The sequence below is a fragment of the Geospiza fortis genome, unplaced genomic scaffold (genome assembly GCF_000277835.1).
Source record: "Geospiza fortis unplaced genomic scaffold, GeoFor_1.0 scaffold590, whole genome shotgun sequence".
NCBI lineage: Eukaryota > Metazoa > Chordata > Aves > Passeriformes > Thraupidae > Geospiza > Geospiza fortis.
In genome coordinates, this window is record NW_005054402.1 from 564121 (window position 1) to 587856 (window position 23736).

Sequence of the window (23736 nt, forward strand, 5' to 3'; positions counted from 1 at the left end):
AGGAATGCAAGATTATAATTGACCATGTCTGCTGTGATCCAAGGAGCTTTCACATCCCAAACACAGGCCTTGCATCTCAGCAGCCAGTGCTGACGTGCTGTCTTGCTGCTGCACTTGCATTTTGAGGGGCCTGCTGTGGTTTTGACAGTGACTTTGAGCCACTCAGGGCTTTTTTTTTTTGGCTGTTCTTTGTGGTTTTTACAGTGAATGTATCTGTCAGTGCAAAACATCTTTGTTTCATGTGTTTCTGTAGTTCCTTGTCACTGAAAGATCTCTATTCTTTAATATTTTTTCTTGCCCTTGAAGATTAAAAAAAGTTGTCAATTTTTTTTTTGACTCTGCTGCTGCCTCCTTTCCTTGTGGCCACCACGCCACGTGTGCCTAATGAATTGTTCCTTATTTCATAACTGGAACAGCCTGTGTGTAGGTCCTGCTGTGACTGAGCTGATGTTTCCTCAGGATACAGAGTGTGGCAGTGACTAATGACTTGTCTGCAGGATAGAGGGGGTGCCTGTGGTGCTCCCTGCCTGGAGGGCTGCCAGGAGGACACAGAAGCAGCACAGTGGAGTTGTTCCAGGGACAGGCTGATGGAAAATGCACCTTATGCAGCATCTGAGTGGTTCTTTTTATCCTCTTGGTCAGCACCTGCCTCTGAGAGAGTGGTAACAGCTCCACTTCTATCCTGCCTGGCTTCATGGAAAGCATAAATAATCACTTTTCTCACTAGTTTCACTTTTCTCAGCCTGAAAAATTTTGGTAGCAAAAAATTCTCCAGTTATCAACTTACTTTTTACATAACTGATCTTATTTCATTCTAAATTGCTAATGGAATCAGATTTTTTCACAATAAGCCCACTTTTGTTTCTTATGAATTGCTGGAAGAGCTGCAGCTCTCACTGAATTAGTTTGTAAATATTTGCCTGACATCAAGAACAGAGAGAACACAGGAACAGACTGAACAAAATTGGATGTGTTGGATTCTCCAGGTGCATTAAAAACCAGCAGACTTAATTAAACTGTGATCAGAAGTAACTGCTTTGTATTTTTAAAATCAAAACAGTGTCATACAAGTCCAAAATTAGTTTGTTTCATGTAAGAAAGAATTTCCTTGGCGAAAAAAATACATGTAATTTCAAAATTATCTTCCCATTTGCATAACACTCACTGAAGTCCTTCAGATGTGTGGATAATGTTTAAAGTTAGGCTCATTGCACATCTTGTAACTGACAGTTTTGCTGAGAAGTGCTGATGTTTGAGTCTGAATCTTGTACTGAAATTTGAATCCATGTAGGAGTCATGGGGCAAGTGAGGTACAGAAGGAACACAGGGATTTCAAACAGATTTGCGTTGTTGCTATGTCAATACTGTAACTACTGGGATGTTTGGGAAGGAAAATACTTATTACAATCTACTTTGTATCCCTCTCTCCTTCCCTTCAGCATATAAAACCCCCCAAACTTTTCACAAAACATCTTGAAAAATAAAATAAGTCAGGGAAATGAAAGCTGCTTCCTAGCCAGCCTTACTTGTGACAAAGTCTAACATTTCATTTTATGTTGAAGACTGTAAAGGATTAAAGCAGAAACAGCACTGTGTGTTCAGGATGCACATCAGAGGCACCAAATTGCCTTCTGGGCATTGCCACCTGCTGGAACCTTGGAACCAGTGACTGCAGTGCAGGCAAAATCCCTAAACTCCTCAAGTCCCTGAATTCCAGCTTGGTAAGAAGCAGAGAACTGCAGAAGTTTGTCAAGGTTTTCAAGTCATTTGCTCCATGTTGTATCATTCCTCCCATAAACTTACCTTCAGATAAATGTAGCTAAAAGGGAAGTAGAATTCTTGCCTGAATACCAGTTTTTGATGAAATCTTTCTGGATCTAACTGATATCAGAACAGCCAAGAATCAAGTGGATAATTAAACACCTTGTAACATCCCTTTTGAACAGGTTTTCCATGAAGGTGCTCTCTCTCTGAGGAAGGATGTGTGTGTTCCCTTCCACAAATGAGGTTTGTGGAAGGACTTGAAGTGTCCTGTGTTTTCACAGTACTTGTGCATTAGGTATCATCAATGCACATCTGAAATAGAATTCTTGTTGAGCAATGTTTTGTCATGGAGTCTGTATATTTATTATGCATATCCCTATTATTCATGACATTTGTAAATTTTAGAATGTAAGACACTGTTGAAATGTTGGGGTTTTTTTTTCACTAATTGGGTTCCTTAAAATAATTTCTGTTTGCAGAAATGCATTCGCTTTAACCCAGAAGCTTCAGTGTGGGTTGCAAAGCAGCGGATTTTGTGCACTTTGAACCAGAGTTTGAAAGATGTCCTGAATTATGGACTGTTCCAGCCTGCAAGCAACGGGAGAGATGGGAAATTTTTGGATGAGGAGAGACTTCTGAGAGAATACCCACAGCCAGTCAATAAAGGAGTTCCTTCACTCGAGGTATTTTTAGATCTGACATCTGAAGCATTTCTATTCTGATACAAACTGTGCAGAAAGCTGTATTTGAGGTGTCTGCATGCACCTGAATTACATCTGGGAAATGCTTATCAGCAAGTCTGAACCCTTGCTCACAGAAGTGCTGGCATTCCCTGCTCATGGAGCTGGTCCATCCCCAAAAAGTTGCAAAGAGTCAGCCCTTCTGGGACAGTGGATTTTGGAGTTTTCCTTTGCTGAGGACACAGGACATGTATCTTATTTGGTGATTTAATAAAGAAATGTAAGGTTCTAGGTGAAGCTGTTGGATCTGTGATGAGGTTTGCAATAGCAGTGCAGTAGTTGCTGGATAACCAGCCTTTGCTTTCTCCCAAAGAGAACTTTCTGTCTCAGTGCAGCCTTTTTTAACCCCCATCTGGTTCCCTCTGTGCCACCCTTCAGAGTGCACAGGTTGCCTCTGTGTCCTCCTGGGAAAGCAGTAAGGGAGGAGAGGGTGTGTGCTGGGATCTCCCCCTCTCTGTTGCTCCTGCAGAGGCTCTGCAGTTGGGGATAAACTGGGCAGAACTTTCATGGCACTGAACAAACTTGGAGCAGAGCCAGATCATGCAACACAGCAGCAAACTGGGGCATGAAACTGGCGTTTAATTAATTTTGATATTGCCTGTATGGTGGCAGATCAACCATTAATAATGTGTGGTTAATAGACTTCCTCCACTGTAACACAAATCCAAGAGAAAAGAATCAGGGTCCTGAGAAGGCTTCAGGTCTTCCCTTTTCCAGGAGTTTATTTCAGAGTTACAGTCACTGATGACCACATTACAGCTGTAAGGAAATTAAACAGCCACTTTGTGTTTCATCGTTTTTCATGAGTGTTGACTGCAGCAATTGAGGTGTTAAAGGTGATTTTGTGGAAAGCTGGTGTTAAAGCCTCATTCTGCGCAGTCCCTTGTCCAACTGACAGGCTGCATTCCTGGAATTCTGCATGGGACAATGAGAGAGTGGTAAATTATAGCTATGGAAACCCCCATGAGTTTTGCTACAGATCTTGCTACTGCACCCAAGCTGCTCAGGATAAAATGTGACTGAGTTTCAGCCAAAAAGAGAGGCAATCCTCAGAATCTCATTCACAAAACCAGTCCTGTTCAACATCAGAACTATTCCCATGTGCAAGTTCCTCTTACATTGACTAAGGGATTTTCAAGTATACTTTTTTTTTGTTTTTATATTTCAGAAGTGCTAAGCTGCAATTTTGAAATCGATATTTTTTATTTAACGTGCCTTCCCAGCTTTCTGCCTGAGACTATAAATGAAAGTGCACAGAAATCCTTGGGGAAAAGTGCTTTTCAGTGTAATTCTTGCTTACTTCTGTAGATTCTAGAGGCTGATCTCATTTCCCACACACCTCCACTGATCTCTTGTATTCATACAAGATATGAATTTTGCTTAAATGAGGTAAAACTATATGAAATACTGAGCCTATTTCTAAAATTTTTAAAATTTTGCCTAAATCTGCCATCACAGTGGATGATAACTTCCTGGTAAGGTGAGAAAATGATATTATGAGTTTTAAGTTTTTAAGTTTTAGAATTTCTTCTTCTCTTCTTCCCTCAGTTTCGCTACAAGAAAAGAGTGTACAGACAGTTCAACCTCGATGAAAAGCAGCTGGCCAAGCTTCACACCAAGGTATCCCAATTTCCTGCAGGAGTTAGCAATTACCTACAGTGGGTGTTGACATGAGTTGAAAAAATATTTCATTTTTAGTCAAAATTTTATTTTTGAAATCAAAGGATGATTCATTTTTTGCTTTTTGTTTCAGGCCAATTTGAAAAAGTTTATGGATCATGTCCACCATCTCTCTGTGGAAAAAATGACCAAGATGTTGGACCGAGGACTGGACCCAAACTATCATGACTTAGAAAGTGGAGGTCAGAACAACAAAACTAAACAGCATAGAGTACCTTGAGTTAGTTAAACTTAAATTGATTATCAGGGTGAATCTCACACATTCCTTCACAACTCTGAGCCAGTGGAATCTGCAGGGCTTTGCTGTCCAAAGGACATAATTGATAATTTTATGCTTTTCTTTGAACATTATTCAAAATATTATTTTAGAAAGTAACTTAAATTTATAATTTTGCTCACCTTTTCCCAAGTACATCCTATTCTCTTTCTTAGAAACACCCCTAACTTTGGCAGCTCAGCTTGACAACACAGTAGAAGTGATAAAAGCCCTGAAAAATGGAGGAGCACATTTAGACTTCAGAGCCAAAGATGGGATGACAGCTCTGCACAAAGCAGCCAGAGCCAAGAACCAAGTAGCCCTCAAGGTAAATGCTTTCAGGGGCAAATTATGTGTTATCTTGTTAAAAAAATGCATAAAGGAGACTGTTTTCAGTTAATTACTGTACTGTCCTCCATGGATCCTTTAGAATGGATGGGCTTGTTCTAGTGCTTTCTTGTGGCTGTCAAATCTTAGCATTTGCCTTCAATAAGGAGCCTTTTTATTTCTGATCTATCTTTTCCTGGTTGAAGAAAAGTGGTGAAATTTAAGCTTATTCATTGATCCACTGAGATCTGTCTGAGGAAATAGGAGTAGCATTATTGTCACTTAAGTCTTTGAAAGCAGCTTCCAGTGGCATGGATTGCACATTATGCCTTAACACAGTGTCTTCTGTTTTCTTTTGTATGTTAACAGGTATTCTAAATTCACTTTGGTCTAGATTAAATCTTAGATTTATGGATTTTGCTTATTCCCTGTTGACAGATACTCAAATTGCATGACATTTTTGATAAAGCACCTTGGAACTGAAGAGGTGAATGTGTTGCAACGGTGATGCAACATTTACAGAGCTGACATTTCTGAACCTAGTGAGAGGATGGAAACTGGACATTGCCACTCCTTTCTGTGCCATCCCCATAGATTCCTTTAGATCTTAATTCTTCCAAGGTCATTTCTTGCTTAACTTAGTCTGTGCTGTGACCCACTCTTAGCAGCTGATAAATAGGTGAGCAAAAAATTTTGTGTCAATGATCAACCTCATACATACTTTTTCAGATTTTTTTCAGGTAAAGACCCTTTATTTAGAAGTCCCTCCAAAAGCTATTTTTCACAGTCTGTGATTGCTTTCAGACCCTTTTAGAGCTGGGAGCATCTCCCAACTACAAGGACAGCTGTGGCCTGACCCCGCTGTACCACACAGCTGTGGTGGGAGGAGACCCTTTCTGCTGCGAGCTCTTGCTCCATGAACATGCTACAGTCAGCTGCAAGGATGAAAATGGATGGCAAGAAATTCATCAGGTAGGAAAGATTTGCTTTTTGTTTGGAGTTGGACTTGCATGAGGAAGTTGTTCATGGTTGTTCTAGAGTTAAGTGCTATTTTGAAGTCCCTGCACATTCAAGTACGAAATTTCTTCCTTTTTCTATCTGCTTTTTCTACTTTTTATTTATTCACTTTGCATCCTGCTGTGGTGACTAAGAAGTAGAAAACTGTTCCAGTGGCGTTCTGTAACTTTGAAATCCTCTGGTTGCTGTGGATTTTTATGCAGAATGGCACTCGTCGTATTTATGCCATGAACTCTTGGAAGTTTAGATTCCTGTTTGTGGCACTTCGGTAGGAACATGTAGCTCTTTCTTTTGGTGAGATGCCAGTGTCAGTGTCCTTGATAATGCTCCTTCTGTGTTTGTTAGGCTGCTTTCCCCTTGTCTCTGCTGAACTTTACAGCAGGGTTTGGGTTGAGGATCCTGCTGCTGGGGTCCATCAGCCTCTCCCTATCCTCTCCAGAGACGCCCGAATGCTATCCAGCAGTTGCGTAAAAATGCTTTATTGATTTCCCTTTGCACAGTGATAAATTCAGTAACATACAATGTTCAAAGATTCTAACAGTCCCAATGTCATTGCTGCTACTTTGTCATGTCTCTGTATGGATGAGTTTGGAAAGCTACAAAAATTTGAACTGCTGTAGTATGAGATAAATAAAGATACAAGTAATCAACCTTACAGGTCTGCCTGGGTCATCTTGACTCAATTTATTTTCTGTGCACTAAATTCTTTAGTACACAGATTTTTTTTCTTCTTTTCTTGGAAAGAAATGGGAGGTAGCTTTGGCACCCACATTTGGGCAGGAATTGGAGCTTTTTCACTAAGTGGGTCTAGGTCAAGGTTGTTTGCATCCATCTCTAGAGTAGGGGAAAAGAAAGGAATTATTTTTTAACCATATTTTTCTGAGGATATGGGGGAAATGGATTGTCTAGATCACAGTATTGCCCCGTCTGGACTCCATAAAAATAGAGAGAAAATGTTCCTCTTTTTAAACCCCAGCCTCATACACATAAGGTTATTATTTCTCATAATGAAATAGAGCTTTCCAAACTCCCTGTGTTGGTTGTAATCCTAAATAAATCAATGTTTGCATCTGGGTTAGGAACAATCTGTTTGGACTAATCAATAATTCAAACATTCCTCAATGAAGTAAGAAGGATGGGGATTTAATTTGTGCACTGAGAAGTCCATTTAACTTTTCACTTCCAAATTGTAGATCCAAGCCAGGTGTGTCAGTCTGTATCTCCCACTGAATTCAGAAGTGACTGGATGGATTTCTATACCTCTATGTCTTACCTTAAATTCTGATTTATGTAGGAATGACGCTGATCTAAGATACCACAAAGTTTAAAACATGATAAATTGGGAGCTGCTTGGTCAGTGGGCCATAGAGAAGAAGGAAGTGAAGTAAAAGAGGCCACGGACTAAAATCACTGTGATTTTTCTAAAGCTTATTTGCTAATCAGGAAAGTTTCTAATTTCTATGAATCTTCTTCATAGAGGCTTATTTCAAAAAATCCAGGGTCAAACCTTTTATTTGTGTGACAGATAAAGTAACTCTTGAAGATTTCCCCCTGTTTTGGAGCGGTGTCCTGTGTATGTTGTGTGTCTGCTTGACATCACAGAACCAAGAAGATTTACTTGGATTTTGGCCAGATTTTCTTTCTAAGGCCTGTAAGCAGTTTGGGAAAAAGCTCTGGCAATTTGATCATCTTCAGTGCCATCTGGTGGTCAGCATTCCGGAGTGTAGCAGGACAAAAAACTTGTCACATTTGAGTCATGAATGTTAGTGGATAAAAAGTTCCAAAGGCAGTATTTTCCTGATCCCTTAGGCTGCCATTCCCAAAATAATCAGATGGTTAAGCTCAAGCACGGGATTGCTGTACCTGAAGCTCCCACACTGGAGTTGGTGCAGGAATGTACATCTGGGTGTCTGTGCTCCCATCAGAGAACCAGGTGTGGTTCTAAAAATTACACCCTCAGTAAAACCAGCACCTTCTCTGCTGAAAATCTTGCCTAGGCTTTGGTGTAATAACCAAAATATTGATTTATCCCTGCCCAGGCTTGCAGGTATGGACACGTCCAACACCTGGAGCACCTGCTGTTCTACGGCGCTGACATGTGCGCGCAGAACGCCTCGGGGAACACGGCCCTGCACATCTGTGCCCTCTACAACCAGGTGAGAGCCCCTGCAGGGACAGAAATGTCCCCAGCAGGAGCTGGGAGCTCACAGAATCACAGGATGGGTTGGCTTGGAAGGGAACTTGAAGATCATCCAGTTCCACTCCCCTTCCACTACAACTCATTGCTTCAATCACCATCCAACCTAGCTTGGAACATTCCAGGGATGGGCCATCCACAACTTCCCCAGGGCCTCACCACCCTTTCCAGGGATGAGCCATCCACAACTCCCCAAGGGCTTCACCTCCCTCTCAGGGAGGAATTCTTTCCCAATATCTGATCTAAACCTGCTGTCTTTCAATTTGAAGCCTTTCCCCTTCATCCTATCACTGCATTATTTTATATGCAATGAAGTGCTTCAGGCATTAAAAAATGATCTTGCAATCTGGAAAGAACATAGTTGAAATTATTTTAGTGCTGTTTCATTCACTGATTACAAATAGGGCTGCTCATTGTAGGTGGCAAGAGTGTGGATATTAAAAAATAAAATAAAAATTATGCTTTACCAGCTTTTTTGGGGTTTGATTCATATCTAAGTATTTGTTTCCTGTACAGAATTTATTGCCGTTAGTCTATAATTTAACTTAGAATTAAATAAGAAAGAGTTGTAAAATACTGTGGAATTGTCTCTATACAGAAGATATTGGATTCTTTGTCTACAACTTGTGTAGTCATTTACAAGTAGCAGAACCTTTTGATTTGATAGCATTTTATACTCTCTTTGCAGGGATGGAACAGGGAGGGGGATGAGTTTTAGAACTATGTTAAAATTCAGCACATAAAATATTACATTGAATTTGGAAAGCAGGAGATGTGACTGTAAACAGTGAAACATCTGTTAAAGGATCTGCTTCTTAATTAAATTACCATCTTAGTTTTTTTTCTAAAGTCTTGTCAAGAGAGATTCCTCAATTAGGTCTAAAATGCCCTCAGCTTAAAAAAAAAAAAAAAGAATTTTGGGGATAATTGGACATTTTTCAAGACCATACAGTTTTGAGGTGGGAATTACAGTAATTCCGTAGAATTACAGCATTTTTTATGCAGAGATATGTTTTCCTGACCTCAGTAGAAGAAGTTATTCTGCAGGAGACCTAGACTGTAATTGAAACTGCATCTACAAATTTTTAAATGTTTACACAGTCACTAAGCTTGGCTTGGTGAATAGAACTTTAACATCTCCTGCCTGCACTGTCGTCCTTCTGTTTTCCTTCATCCCGTGTATGTGGAAATACAAAGTTTCCCTTGGGGTGCTGTGAACCTTAACCACTGGCTGATTTTGCCAATTTTTTTTTTTAATGGAAAGTTGTTATTGGTTCATGTGGAAGGAACGGTGCTGCCTTTTCCAGCTGGAGAGGATGGGAAGGACAGCAGTGCCCTTGTTACCTCCAGATTCCTGTAGATGGAGTCGTTACCCATTTGATCTTCCCGTCTTCCCTGGGGAATTTTCTTGGCTTACTTTCTGAAGTTGGTAAATTTGTTTTCCTGCATGTCAGCGAAGTCCTGATCTGAATAAACTCTTGGTTTTGAAAGTTATTCCATGGCCATGCAGTAAGTCTGTTTTTTGCTGGGATGAAATGTGCCCTCTTTCGCTGGGAGGATTGGATCTGATATGAAAGCTGTTCTAGTATTAAAATTGAATATAATCTGACAGATGGGGAGGAAACAAAAAGGAGCAAATGTGAAGTTAAGAATGCTTCTGTTTGTTTCAAAATACTAAAAATAAATAAACAAACGCAGTACTTAACCCAAATAAATTTTCTTGGATTTTTTTAAATGTTGAACAGCTCTTTGACAACTTTTGGCAAAACTGTTCTAGTCACAATCATTTAGTTAATCCTTTTGCATGTTTGTTACACTGCAGGCAGCTCAGTTAAATTTCTAGAGAGTTTTGGAATCATTCTTTTGGTGTTGTAATGTTGGATGATTTATTCTGATAAACAAATGAATAATCACCCAATAAGTACAGTATGTTGTTCAATATAATTATTTATATCCTCAAGTTCTTGATTAAAAATGGGCATTGATCAATTGTTTAGAGATAGAGAAAATGCAACTAAAGTGCAGATTGCAGTGCAAGCAAATGAGACTATCTTAGTTAATTGTATATCATTAAAAATTATAGTCTAAGAGATAATTGTTCATTTACCTTCTTGATCCATTCTTTTGTTTTTCAGTTGAGGAAAAGGTAGGATAACCTCCTTTCCAGATACATTTAGGGCAGCCCTGTGATGGGGAGACTTAATGGGACCAAGAATCCGTGGTGAGAAATTAGAAAACACAATGACAGTAATGATTTTCAATCATAATTTCTGCAAATTAACCTGTGACTCAGAGTCTTGTAAATAAGCTTCATTTATGTCACTAAAATACCTAAATTATGCACTTTGTCTGCTCTGACTGCAAATTTGCTGTTCCATCCAAATACCTCATTAGGTAGAACTCCACATCACAACACATCAAGACAACACAGAAAGCACAAGAAAATTAAGAGCAATATTTGTGATGAGGGAATATAAAACTCTTTTGAAATGTGAATTGATTTGCATAAGACCCTAAGATGAGCATTAAAGATGACAAGTGAGAAACAGTGTCCATACAGGAATCATCAAAAATTCTGAGAATCCACTCAGAACCTCCAGGAATTTCTACCAGATTGTGGGCAGTCATATTTAACAGCCATGGAGAGCAAGAATTTAACCAATGCACTGTATTGGCCAAAATAAATTGTTTTTAAGGGATTTCCTTTGCAGATTTTCTCAGTTTGGAGGATCTGAAGCCAAGTTTTCCCTCTTGTGCTGTAACTCTTGGCATTTTTTAGGGGAAAAGAGAGGCAACAAGGCTGGTCAGTGCAGTGTGTATAGGCAGATAAAATAATTTCATGTGTACTGAAAAAAAAATCGTACATTTTATATTGAGGATAGGTTGAAAAATGTCCCCAACAAAATAAGTGGTAAAACTGCTTTGTTTAACTTTTAGCAGGAGGGAAGGATATAATTCATCCCAGTTCTGTGAACAGTACTGGTTTTGCTACAAAATAGACAAAAAACCCCATATGGGAGTCAAATTTGTGCAAAATTTCATTTGTCAAATATGGAACTTTGTCAGTACAGTTGCTTAAAAATTTAATAAGGTATTTACTTCTTGTATTCCTGCATGTTTCTTTACCCTTGCCTAGTGTTTCTAATATACTGCAAAGCACCTGAAGCCCTGTCATTTTTAAAATGCTGTTTTAACAATTTAAATTTTCAGATAATTTATTTGGTTTATTTTTATCATGAAAATATAGACCAAACACCTCATAACCTCTGAGCAGTCACAGTCTTTTTAGTGCCAAAGGATCTTTATGAACAAGTTTCCTTTTCCACCATTTTCAGGAGAGCTGTGCAAGGGTGCTGCTGTTCCGGGGAGCCAACAAGGAGATCAAGAATTACAACAGCCAGTCTCCATTTCAGGTAAAAAAGGAACTACTTCTTCCCCCTGAAATATTGGGAAGAAAACATCAAGTGAACTTGGGTCTGGGGAGAAGTCACACTGTACAAGGCTGAACACAGGTGTGGAGGGAGTGAGTGAAAACTTTGGTTTTTATCTAATTCACTAAGTGGAGCTGTCCTGGAATAATTAGGAATGAAAGGAACACGCCCTCTGGTGATGCTGTTAATGTGTTTGAGAATTCTGTGAGCTGTTGGTAGCAAAAGATGAAATCCTTGGTGTTCTCCAGTCAGATGTGCCTTGCTCTGTGCTGATCTCTAGTCTCCTGTAGGAAAGATCCAAGATTTATGTAAGAGTGGTCCAGGATTGTCTGAGCACTTTGGTTTGTTTGGCCCCTCTTGGTTTAGCCAAAAAGCTCTTCCTTCCTTGGATGTGAGGCCAAAGAGGTGGGCTAAGTTTCAGGGATGGGATTGACTTAGTGCACTGTCAGCGTTAGAGGCTGAAGCTGCCATCTCCAAAAGAAAATGGAAGTCTTGGTTTGGATTAGTCAAAATTTTGTCTTCATTTTCTGATCTTGAAAGCACTTTCAGCAAGCTTAATTAAAAATCCAAATGGAGAAGAATTGTTTGTTCAAAGGGTTGTCAGGTATGGCTGACAACCTCAAACCCTTATTTCTGAAGCAGGCTTAATTAGCTTGAATGTCAGAGAAACATTCCTGATGCAAAGTGATGTGAGAAATCAGGATGGAAACTGTAATATTAAAAAAAAAAAACAGAAGAATTTTTTTCAAGTTACAAAAATCAGTGCTTCTGGAAGAATGATGGCACAGTGCCATTAACAGGAACTGTGCTGTGGTGAAACAGAATGGGGCTGTTTCCCCAAACCAAGGAGTTTTTCAACTAAAAGAAATCCTGATTTATCTTTCCTTGGTATGTCTTCCCCATTGCCATTTTGACCCACTTTGGATAATGCTGGCAGAGGATTCAAGGGAAAATGCTTTGACAAGTGAAACAGTTGGAATTTTTGCTGGATCCATGTGGGTCTCTGAGTTAACTCCTCCAAGTTTACATGTAGTTACAGAGCTTTCAAAAAAGCCTCAGCCAAATATTTCTGTATCAGTTTAATTCCCTCAATATTTTGAAGGTTTTCTGGGCCTGAGTTGTGCATCTCATAAGCTTAAGAGTTCTGTTAATAAATCCCAGCCAGATTATTGTTTATTATGGGGACCATTTTCCTCAAACTGGGGAAACGGTGCATTAATAATTTAATTTTAGGCACCATTTTCAAGCTGCTGATAATTTTCCATCTAAATACATGCTAAGCACAAATTCACTAAGTACTGGCTAATACTTTTCTCTGCACCTCAGAATAATGAAGTGATCAAGAAATAGAGCAAGAGAAAAGCCTAATTATTGGAGGGATGTGTTCCAGGATAATCTTTTGGATTATTGTGTTACTTTATGTCTTTGAGGTTAACTTTCCTTTTTGGTTTAGGATTTTTTAGGGGAGGGTAAATGTCACACAGAAGAGTTTTCATTTGTCTTCCTCTTTGTGCTGGCAGCTCCAACATTCTTGTTCTTGCTCTTAGAAGAGAAAAAGGTGTAGGGCATGTAGAAGAAGTTCTGTTTTATCCCAGTGGAGTGAGTAGAGGAAACCCTGATGCCAGCCCTGCAATAAAGCAGCCTTAGAGAATTAATTCTTTGCCATCTGTCTGTCGCTGACCCAGTCGATCAAACACCACAAGTGGAGCTGTTACAAAATTATGCAGAATCCCCTTGAGTTAATAGGATTTTGCATACTAAAAATGTTTGCTCATGTAATCAGCAGGCAGGAACATTGAAGCATCTCATATGTACATAATGAGAGTGGTTGTAGCTGCAGCATCTATTCCTTTGAGTCACCTCCATTATGTCCCTTTCTCAGCAGCATTAAAAGGATGATTCTTTGGAATTGCTGCTCAGAAAATTGATGATATGAAAGCTGTGCTATTCTATAGGAACAACAGGATCCTGACATTTGTGGATAAATTTGTGTCCTGTTTTCAAGGCCAGCCAAGGCTTTGTTTCTTTTGATGAAAATTAGTGGCAGAGTTTGTATCAGGCATCAGTGTCCAATGAATGTGGTGCACTTTTGCCACCAAAAGAATAAATGTGCATGTGCTCACTTCTCACCAAATCACAGGGCTTGTTAAAGCAAGCATAGATACACTAGATGGCAGGAAGTAAAAATAATCTGGGCTGAATTCTGTGCCACTTAATTCAGGGACCCCACACCGTGCCCACCTGGGATCTGGGTGTCCTTTTGCCTTTTCAGTGTTCAGCAGAGTTAGCATTGGAATGGCATTGCCAGGTGTTGTGGACACAAAAAAAGCTTGGCTGTATTTCCCTGTTAAGCACTTAACCTTGTATTAGCTGCCTTTGCAGGGATGTGTTTCATCCTGACCCATTCGTGGGTTACTTAGTCAGCAATTGCTGTTGGGTACAGCTGATGTCACCCATTGCTGAAAGTCTGCAGAACGTGGCATCAGCAGAAATTTTCCTGTATTTCATATTTAGCAATTTGAGGTGAGATGAAACTTGTGCCACATCGTTATATTATATTGCCAGTTCTGTTTATTAATCACTTACTCAGCCCATCTTGGCTGGGCCATCTAAGTAACTTACATGCTATTGTATTAGTTTTTATTTTATTAGAAAAACCTCCAGAAAGAGCCTTTCAGAAAAGCCATGGTATCCCATTGCTGTCCACAGCTACTTGGTTTTCTACACATTTCTTGTGCTTCTAGGTTAATGTAAAATAATTCATTGCCTATCCAGCAAATATTAATCCAATAGCTCAGAAATCTGAGTTTTGCAGTATTTACAAGCTGTTGAAATGAAGTAAGTTAAAATGACCCTACACCTTATCAGGTCTTTTTCTTTTAGTGATCAGCAGCTCCATATGAATAATTCAAATGGGCAATAAATCACTATTTTAGCTAATAGTGCTAATTAATTATTAGTCAGTGTTTTTAGAACAAATGTGTTTCAATGTACAGAGCAGCTATTCTGAGGTGGCATTTAGTGCCACCTTTTAAGGGCAGAGTTGTACCTGAGAATGGCTTGTGTCTCAGGTGTCCTTAATAATTGGCCTTTGCTGTCCCAGACCAGCCTGAATAATCCATGTGCCTACATCCCATGGATTGCAGGAGGAACAGCAATCTTCCAGCTCCACTGCAGGTAGAATTGCTCCTTTCAGTGTGTTGCCCCTGCCTCTATTTTCAATAGCTCACATATTTTTTTTGCCAGGTTTGAATCATTTGAACTGAAATTTTTCATGCCTGCTATCTCTGTTATTTGGAAAAACAAAATGATTCAGCTCTTTTGGAGTCTGGGCAAGGGAAAACATGTGTTGTTTTCCTCACACGGAAAAACTCTGCTGACCCACCCCTCCTTGTCCTCTCTCCCCTGTTGTGTTATGTTGTGGTTTAGTTTTATTTTCTTTTATTGCCCTGTGTGCTGATCTCCATGTTAACAACCTGGCAGTGGGAACTGGTTTCCAGACTGACTCAGACTGACTCAGACGCTGGGGCTCCAAAACCAGGAGTAGGAGCTAAACCCGTGGATTTGGAAGCTGAGCTGGCTGGGGGAAACACAGACACAACTGGGCATATCCAGCATCTCACAGAATGGCTTCCCAAAGCCCAGTTAAGATTTAGATTATTGGCATTTTTAATTTCTCTCTTTTGGGTGAAATTTACAGGAAAGGGCAGAAAGTTCTTCTCAGGTATTTTTCTTTGACTTTTTTTTTTGAAAGGGTGTGAAAGCTACTTTTAAACCCAAAATCTTCATTAGGTGCCTCAGTAAGGCATCTTTACAAATATAAAATAATGCTTCCTGTCATGATGTTCAAGTATGGAACCATTGTGTTCATGGAGCACTTCAATTACACAAAGACTTTGCTTTTTCCACATATTTATTTCCATCTTAATTCCTTTTGTGAAGCACCTGTGTGAACAATGAATCACTGAATATTGGGTATAGTTGGCAAAATATACAGCTATGAGCTCATGATACATTCTGCCTTTAGTCAGACTTCAAGCTTTTTCCAGCTTTTCCTGATTTCAGTCAAATAATGGAACTTATTCATACTTAGAAAAAAATATAAATCTATACAAGTGACCACCCCAGAACAAACTATGGATTTTTCCTTTAAAGATCAAAAATGTACATGAGTCTGTATATATGTAGGCACACTTAGCACAATTTCTTAAAAAGACTTAATTAAAATGAAAATAATAATAATTAGAAGGAAGGGAAATAACTGAAAGGGTGGAAGTTGATATTGGGGGAAGTAGTGGCAGATGAAATATTCCTGAGAATATTAGGAGATACAGGAGCAGAAAAATACATATGGATACAAAATAGAGTTAAATTGATTCCTCCTGACTCAGGGATGGTTTTCTTAGTGCTGGCTGGTCCCTTCTGGCCTTTGTTTTAACCCTGTAATTTTTCAGAAAAGCAGCCAAATGGAAGTAAGGCATAAAAGAATGAAATTGCTTGATTACCTTTTATTCAGAAAGGCAAAATATTGCCATGCTTGGAGATGCTAAAAATACTTAACTGCAGGATGTGTCTTCATTTTTTTTAACCAAAAGCAAACTCTGGAGGAGTCTCCATGTGACCATCTGTTGTGTTGTGTTCCACATAAATGATCCAAGACCCCTCTTTTCCCCTTTTCCCCATTCTCTCCATGCTCAGACAGGGCTGTCCAGCTGACATGCCTCAGGTGTTGCCACAGGCAGTCTGATTTCTCTGGGAAAAGTGCATTCTCTGAGGTAGCTAGAAGCCAACCTGTTTGTTCTCCCACCAGAAGGAAGTTCAGAAGTTACAAAAGGGGACAAATAAACAAAGTAACTTATAAGGGTCACCACCAGCTCTTGCCTTAAATTAAGAACGGCTTGAGTGTGATTCAGACACAGTTAGTTGTCGTGGGTGAAGTTACAGGAGGCAGTGGGGATTTGTATAATTCTAATTTAGATCATGTTGTTTTGAGATGTTAACACCATTCAGTTTGTCTGGGAGATAAAATAACCTGTGAGTGGGACTCGTGGGTACTTCAGACCTGCAGGAATGGATTCATGCTTGGAGTTTTATGATGGTTGAGTGCTGTGTGGCATCATCTGCTTTTGCATTTCAAAACAGGCTACTCAGCATTATCCTTTGGCTGTATCCAAGTTCTTGCTCCTTATAGAAATGTAGAATCTGTGCCTAAAGGACAGACTTAGCATCTTCTTCCACTGCCATTTGGAGGGAGCATTCCTGGCATGCAGTTGGCAATCCCATCTCCATCAGAGTATGTTACTGGCATGGACTATTGCTAGACTGCTGTTTCCAAAGGTTTTATTGTAGTTAACCCACAGAGTTTGGAATGGAGCCACCAAATGTATTAGGTAAAATAATCACAGTGTCTTATTCACCGATGCATTTTATCCGAAGGGCTTTCCAAAAGGATTTCCAGCCATTTGGTTTAGCACTTGAAGCAACACTATATTATTAAGTGTTTGCAGAGCTGAATCCCTGAAAGTTTCTGATGTGAAATAGTGGGAAGTGTCTGTCTGCTGTGAGTAGGAAGACTTTTTTTCTGAAAGTCTTCAGGGAAGAAGCTGCTAATGTGGTGGGTTTTGGCTTTTCCATGAGGTAAGGCTGCCTGGCAAGGTGGAAGATTTCACTCTACAGCAGCACAGACCTGTAAACCCTTGAGCTGAATTCTCTGCACAGCCCAATGTTTCCTGCAGCACCAAGGAAAACAAAACCTAGCAAATAACACACGTTCTCAGCCTTTTTCAAGGAGAGTTCAGCTGGAGAAGATTGCATTTCATGGCTTTTTGATTTAGCATATTATTGGAGGGGACTAAGAAAATTAAGTCAATTTTGTTGCTGGCTGTGTCTTATCTGATTCATCTGATGCTGCAACCTGGCTTTATCTGCTTTCAGTAAATACTCCTTTGGAACCGCTGCTTGCCCATGTAGCAGTAATAAGGATTATGTAATAACTGGCTTTTGATGGCTCTTTCCAGCTTGAGCTAGATTTTCCTGAGGAATGAGTCTGTAATTGTAAATGTGTGTGTGTATCACACTTGGCTTTTTCTGCTTTGTTTTAATTATTAAAACACGAGTGTAGGAAAATGCATCTTTCTTGAGGATAGCTTGCTGGGTGGCATTTCAGCAGAGAAGCAGGAAGAAGATGGAAGGCTTTTTTCTCTACTTTTAGAATAGATAGAAGCAACATTTCCCAATAGAGACAGTGACCATGGAGGAGGCTCAATACAGCCCGAACCAAGGAGGATAACTTAAAAATCTGAGTTACTTCTCCTTCCAAGAAATAGGAGGAAATATAAGAACGTCGTGAAGCAGCGAAGTTGTGCCTGGGATGGATTTGCCTGCGTGTTCCTTTTTAGGCTTCCTGACATGTTTCCTTGTAACTCTGCTCGATTTGCTGGTGTATTCAGTTCAACACTTCCTGTCAAGCTGGTTCTTGCATAACAACGACTCCTTTTGTCCTAGGAGTTAAGTTTGCATTTCAAAGCCTAGGGAGGAGATGATTTAGAAGTGATTTACTCCCATGTTGTGAGGAAAGGACTTGCATTTTTTTAATCTTGGTGTCCATGCAGGCTTAGTTTAATCTGGAGGTATTCAGTCATGGCTAATTCATGAAGAGTGGTTAGATTTTAAGAATGCAGTTGTGTGTGTTCATGAAAGGACGGTGCAGAATAAAACACAGGTTCTGCCTTTTAAATCTTAGTAAGGAAGACTGGAAAATGAACAAAGATGCCTGCAGGCATTTTAAGTGCTGTCCAGTCCTGCTAAGACAGCGCTGCAGGACCTAAAAGAGCCAGAAAAGAGGTCGTTCAGAGTGATTGCCTTCCTCATATTGTGACTGGAATTTGCTCAGCCCTGGCACAGCTTCATGGCTACTGAGTGTATTCCAGAAGACCCATGGGGGCTGTCAAATCTCTTGCAAGCAAACCCAGTGTTTTAGCAAGGAAAATGTGCCAGCACTATTATGCTTGCAGCGTACTTTTTTTTTTTGATAAAGTCCAGCTGTATTTGGCTGCATGTTGTTGTGTGTTTGCTTGTTTTTAAAATATTAATTGCTGAAAAGTATTTAGGATAAAATCTCAGTTCCTTTGAAGTGGATGAAATCCCACTGATTTTGCTGGGGTGAAAGTGTGTTCCTCACACTTGAGACGGTTCCAAAGCCATGATATCAACTCTTCCTATATAATGTATTCTACTGAATATGATTATTTTTAATTAACATTTCCTGTTCCTGTTTAATTAGCATTTTTGGTACAGCACTATTCTTTTAAGTTGTACAGAACTGCACAGCGCATTGCCACGAATAACTTGGGTTAGGCAAAGTCTTTGCTGCTAAGAGTTAACTTGCTGCAGCTGAAAAAAAGATGCTGTATTTTCTGAGGGCAAGCTTGCTAAGAGTTTTGGGAGGCAAAAGCAGTGCTTGGGAGGCTGTGGTTGTAAATTTTCTTCCTGAGTGTGGGATATTGTTGCGTTTCCCACAGCAGAAGTCCCTTTGTCTTCACCCAGCTGAGACACTGACCTTGTCCCACCTATCGTGGGATGCTTCCCGTGAGCCTGAGGCTTCCAAGGGTGTGAAGAACGCTTGGATCTTGGAGCTTGAAAACCTAATCTTTGATTACTATTAAAAACAGCCTGAGTAGCAGTGTGAGGGGGTCCTCACCAGGGAAGCCTGGGATTGCTCAGAGGGTTACGTAAGCGGCGCTGTCGCTTGGAAAAGCGCGAATACTTTGCCCTCGATATTGAGGCGAAGCGCTTGTGGCGAGCCTTTGTTTAAACAGTGCTGAAATGATCCAGGGAATGCTGAGGAGCCTCACAGAAATATTGGCCCTCTCCCCACAATTTATATTTTCAGATGCTAAAACTAGTTGTTGAGCAAATGTAAGGTGCCTATTTTAGGATGCTGCATGTCAATATCTGACTACAGATGGCTCCGTGAATCATAGTTGGAAGAAGGGAAATGTTAGACACTAAGATATTGTTGCTAAGAGATTTTAGTACACAGTATGCTAACATGTGCTGGCAAATTTGGGAACAGTAGCAGCAGAATGCTCTTGGAGGAAAAAAAAATTCAGTGGTGAAGAAACTGTCTTCAAAGGACTATTTAAAGGATAGTAACATTATTGTGCTTTGTTGTATCGAGACCTGACGAAGATGAAATTGTCTTTCAAGCAGATAATAGACAGAAAACATCCAAAAGGTAAAGCTAATCCTGCTCTCCAATGAAATAGAAAGTGGATATTGGAAACAAAAAGAAAAAAAATTACTTTGGGGTTTGAATGAATCAAGTGCCAAGATTAAAGGTGGTGGTTGCTGATATTTTGCCATCTACTGGACATCAGATCTATTAATGTACACAGTTAGTTCCTTTCAAAATGCATAATATTGAGCTTATATTACATTATATAATTAAAAATGTTAAGAGTTCTCTTCTGTCCAGGAAAGAAGCATGCAGAAAAATGCTGAATATGATTTTTTTACTTGTATTTCTTCATAACATTACTATGAAGTAATTTAGGAAAATTGTCAGCATTTTATTGTCCTGGTAGAGAATGTGGGTTATTTCTTCAATTAATATAAACTTTTGCTGCCTATTATTTAAAGAAAATAAATTCAATTTTACTGCTTTTCTTTATTCTATCTTACCTTACATCAGTGAGTTTTGCCCAAATTTGAAAATGTTACACCTGAAAAGGAACTTCAAATGGATAAAATTAATTTTATTTTATAAAATAAAATCTTTCAGTTATATTTTCAACAAAAGCAATATTGTTTTATTAAATGTACAAAATACTGCACCACCATATACTTCCAAAAGAAGTAATTTTCTTCTGACAAATTTCTAAATAGATGCATTACATCTCCGCTTCAGAATTGATTATTTTTTAATATTGTTTTGGAGTGTAAATGTGTCTCCATAAGGCAAGAATATGTATCTCCTTGAGGTCATGTTTTATGTCATTCATATTCTATGTATTCAGCAGCACTGTTAGATAAAGACAGGGAATTAGTGATATTAATAGAATATTAACCAAGCATTTGGTTTTATTTTTTAATGAGATGAGCCAAGAAGCTTCTGCTACTTTTATTTTGCTGTGTCGTAGCCTCAAAGTCAAAAATCAACTGCAATCCATGGAACTACAAAATGTGGGGTGAAACTTTGCCCTTTGATTTTTGTGATGTGAAATAAGGAATTCATGATTGTCCAGCAGTTCTGCCTTAGGTTATTAATGGCTGTGGCAATTGTGTAGGATTTTCCAGCTGGTTCACAGAAAGACTCGTTTGGAATTCTTAACGTTCTGATGGCAAACACCTGAGGGTGTGCATTGTGGTTTGAGCTCAGAACAATGTTTTCCACATTTTCACGTTTTGCTTGGGCGTTACAAGAGAATGCCTTTCCTAAGGACTCTGAGTTCCAGGTACTTGTGGTGCTCTTTCAATCAATAAACATCTCTTCAAGTGCAGGCTCCTGGAATTGCATAAAGAACCAACAGTGGGTGATCGATACATTTCCATCCCACACCTATGGGAAAGAAATTCGGAACACAGATTGCTTCCTGCTTTTCCAAACTGAACTCCATCTGTCCCGCTGAGAGAGTTATAAAATCCACACGCTACATGAGAGCAGCTAATGCAGATCCATTTAGGATGGGATTTGTTTGAGTCTGCTGGGTGTGCTGCGTGCTTTTGTGTCACCATTTATCAGGGATGGAGCCTCCTGCTGCCGTGTCCTACACGGGCACGCAGGGGAACAGGGTCTTGGCACTTAACAACCTAAATTTAACTTCCTGATGTCCTTGGGGATGACTGCTGTGTGCTTGATGGTGTGCTGGGACTAAATTCAAAGTGGCTTCATTAGGAAGAGCTTTTCTTTCCAGAGGACATGGTAGAAAATAAATACGTTGAAGTTTAGCTATGTTACCTTTCCACTGTCCCACAGTAAACAGCATTGGATTTTTGTATCAAATTAAAGAGGTGTCAATCTCCAAAAGCTGTGGTTATATATTTTTAATACTAAGCAAACACATCCTGATTATGATATGTGGAAGATCATTTCTGAAAATCTTTTAATTAAGGAAGTGATTCCAACACTTCCTTCTAAATTCCCTTGTGTTAATGTCTCATGTGCCTCTGCTGATAGTCAATCCTGTTGTGTGATGGCTGTAACTGCTTGAGTGGTATTTTTTCATTGTTAAAATAATATAATCCTTGCTGGAATGAGAAATAATTTGTGGTTTTGTGAGCTTGTGCTTGAAGTGGAAGGCAGTTTCTGGAGTCTGATGGTTACAGTCTCATTCACAGGGTTGTCTGACCTCTTTCTTGTGGTTCCCACTGAAGACAGGAACCTGTAGGGAAGATTTACCTCAGTGTCCTGTCCGTTCACCTGCACTTGCACTGGTGTAATTCACTTTTTTTTCTGGGCTAGAATTACCTCCTTTAATGTATGGCACCATGCCTGAGCTTACTGCCAATCCAAGCTTTCTGGAAAAGCCATAATTCAATAAACACTGCTGGCTGGCAGAGACAAGAGAAAGGTGGAACATCAGCCCTGAAGGAAAGAGTAATGAAACGCACTTTCCTCAGGGAAGGGAAATTGTCTGGATGAGAAGAGCAGGGGGCCAAAAAGCAGGTGGCGAGTGGTGATGTTTTATGTGCTCACTGTGAATGGCAGCTCCAACCCTGCAGCTCCCTCTGCTCCCTCCAAAGGCTCTGCATTTCAGAGCTTTGGGTCTCTCAAATGTAAGCATGTGCAGCAGAAATGCAGAAGCCTGGACTGAGTGGAACATAAATGGACTAAGAGGCTCTCTTCAGTCCCACACAGAAAGTTTGTCAAAGTTTATTGTTTTGATTTGAGAGGGAACAGCTTCAGTTTCTTTTTTCTGTTGTTTCTCCTTGGGTGGAGCAGTTTGTTCCCAAGAGTGGTAATGTAATTTAGCTGTGGTGTTTGCCTTTCAGGGGCTAGCCCATAAAGGTCTAAAATTGTATTTATTAACAGGCTACAAAATCATGCTCTAATTTAATATAATCTTTATCTGTGATATGTTTCAAGAGCAGGAAAATACCAGTTGTGAAAGGTTAGTGCCAGGTAAAGTGTAAATACAGCTTCTAATTTCCCAAAAGGAACAAAAAACTGCATTAATCCCCATAAAAAATGTAAATACTTGAATGTAAGTAAATTGATATCTTTAGAACTGCATTTATGTGGCTAAACAGAGAGATGGTGGTGAGTCAGTGCTTCTTCTGTCTGATGCAGAGTCTGAAAACACTGAAACTGTCACACTGAAACCTGTAATGGGACATCTGGCCAGTTTCACTGTTTACACAAAGTACTTTTATTTGCTGTGATTTAAACTAAGTTTCTTTGGAGAACATGATTCAGAAAAAGCAGTACCTGATACCTCAAATATTTAATTTCTGAATTTACTCCTGAAAGGCAACTTAAACAGCGCCTTTATCTGTGGTGGTGTTCACAGGGGTCCCAGGACCAGGGAACAGACTGAGGATCTGACTCCGTGTTTCAGAAGGCTTGATTTATTATTTTATGATATACCTATTATATTAAAACTATACTAAAAGAATAGAAGAAAGGATTTCATCAGAAGGCTAGCTAAGAATAGAAAAAGAATGATAACAAAGGCTTGAGACTGACTGAGACAGTCTGGACAGCTGGGCTGTGATTGGCCATTAATTAGAAACAACCACATGAGACCAATCACAGATGCACCTGTTGCATTCCACAGCAGCAGATAATTATTGTTTACATTTTGTTCCTGAGGCCTCACAGCTTCTCAGGAGAAAAAATCCTAAGGAAAGGACTTTTCATGAAACATGTCTGTGACATTTATCCAGAGGGATTGTTTCTGACTGCGGATATCAGAAAGCCAGGACTGAGAATGATCTGTCAGGAGAAAGAGACCCACTTGTGAAGGTTCCTTTATCCAGAGGGATTGTTTCTGACTGTGAATATCAGAAAGCCAAGGGTGAGAATGATCTGTCAGGAGCAGGAGCCCACTTGTGAAGGTGCCAGTGTTGAGGGTGTTGGTCCTTGCCCAGTGCTGGAGTAGGATTGCTGGGATGCTCCCACCTCCTGCCTGCTCCCTGCCAATCCCTGCCTTGCAGATGCTTCATTCATTCAGGTTTCCACTCGGCTGAACTGTCCCTTGGTTACCACCCATAGCAACTGGCCAAGTGTCGATTAAACTCCTTCCCTTCCTGCCTTGGCTTGGCAGGAGAGCATCTGGCACTGCCTGCCATGGCAAACAACAAGGCCCTGGAACCTTGTATCGT

General features: G+C 39.8%; 1 protein-coding gene across 1 annotated transcript in view; it reads left to right on the forward strand.

The window, feature by feature from the left end:
- Nucleotides 1-23736, forward strand: part of SHANK2 (SH3 and multiple ankyrin repeat domains 2) — a 271596-nt gene that overhangs the window by 28298 nt on the left and 219562 nt on the right. Inside the window, 7 exon segments of the mRNA XM_031061167.1 lie at nucleotides 2244-2447; nucleotides 4053-4124; nucleotides 4258-4366; nucleotides 4617-4768; nucleotides 5572-5739; nucleotides 7824-7940; nucleotides 11317-11394. Coding sequence (XP_030917027.1) covers nucleotides 2244-2447; nucleotides 4053-4124; nucleotides 4258-4366; nucleotides 4617-4768; nucleotides 5572-5739; nucleotides 7824-7940; nucleotides 11317-11394 — 900 coding nt within the window.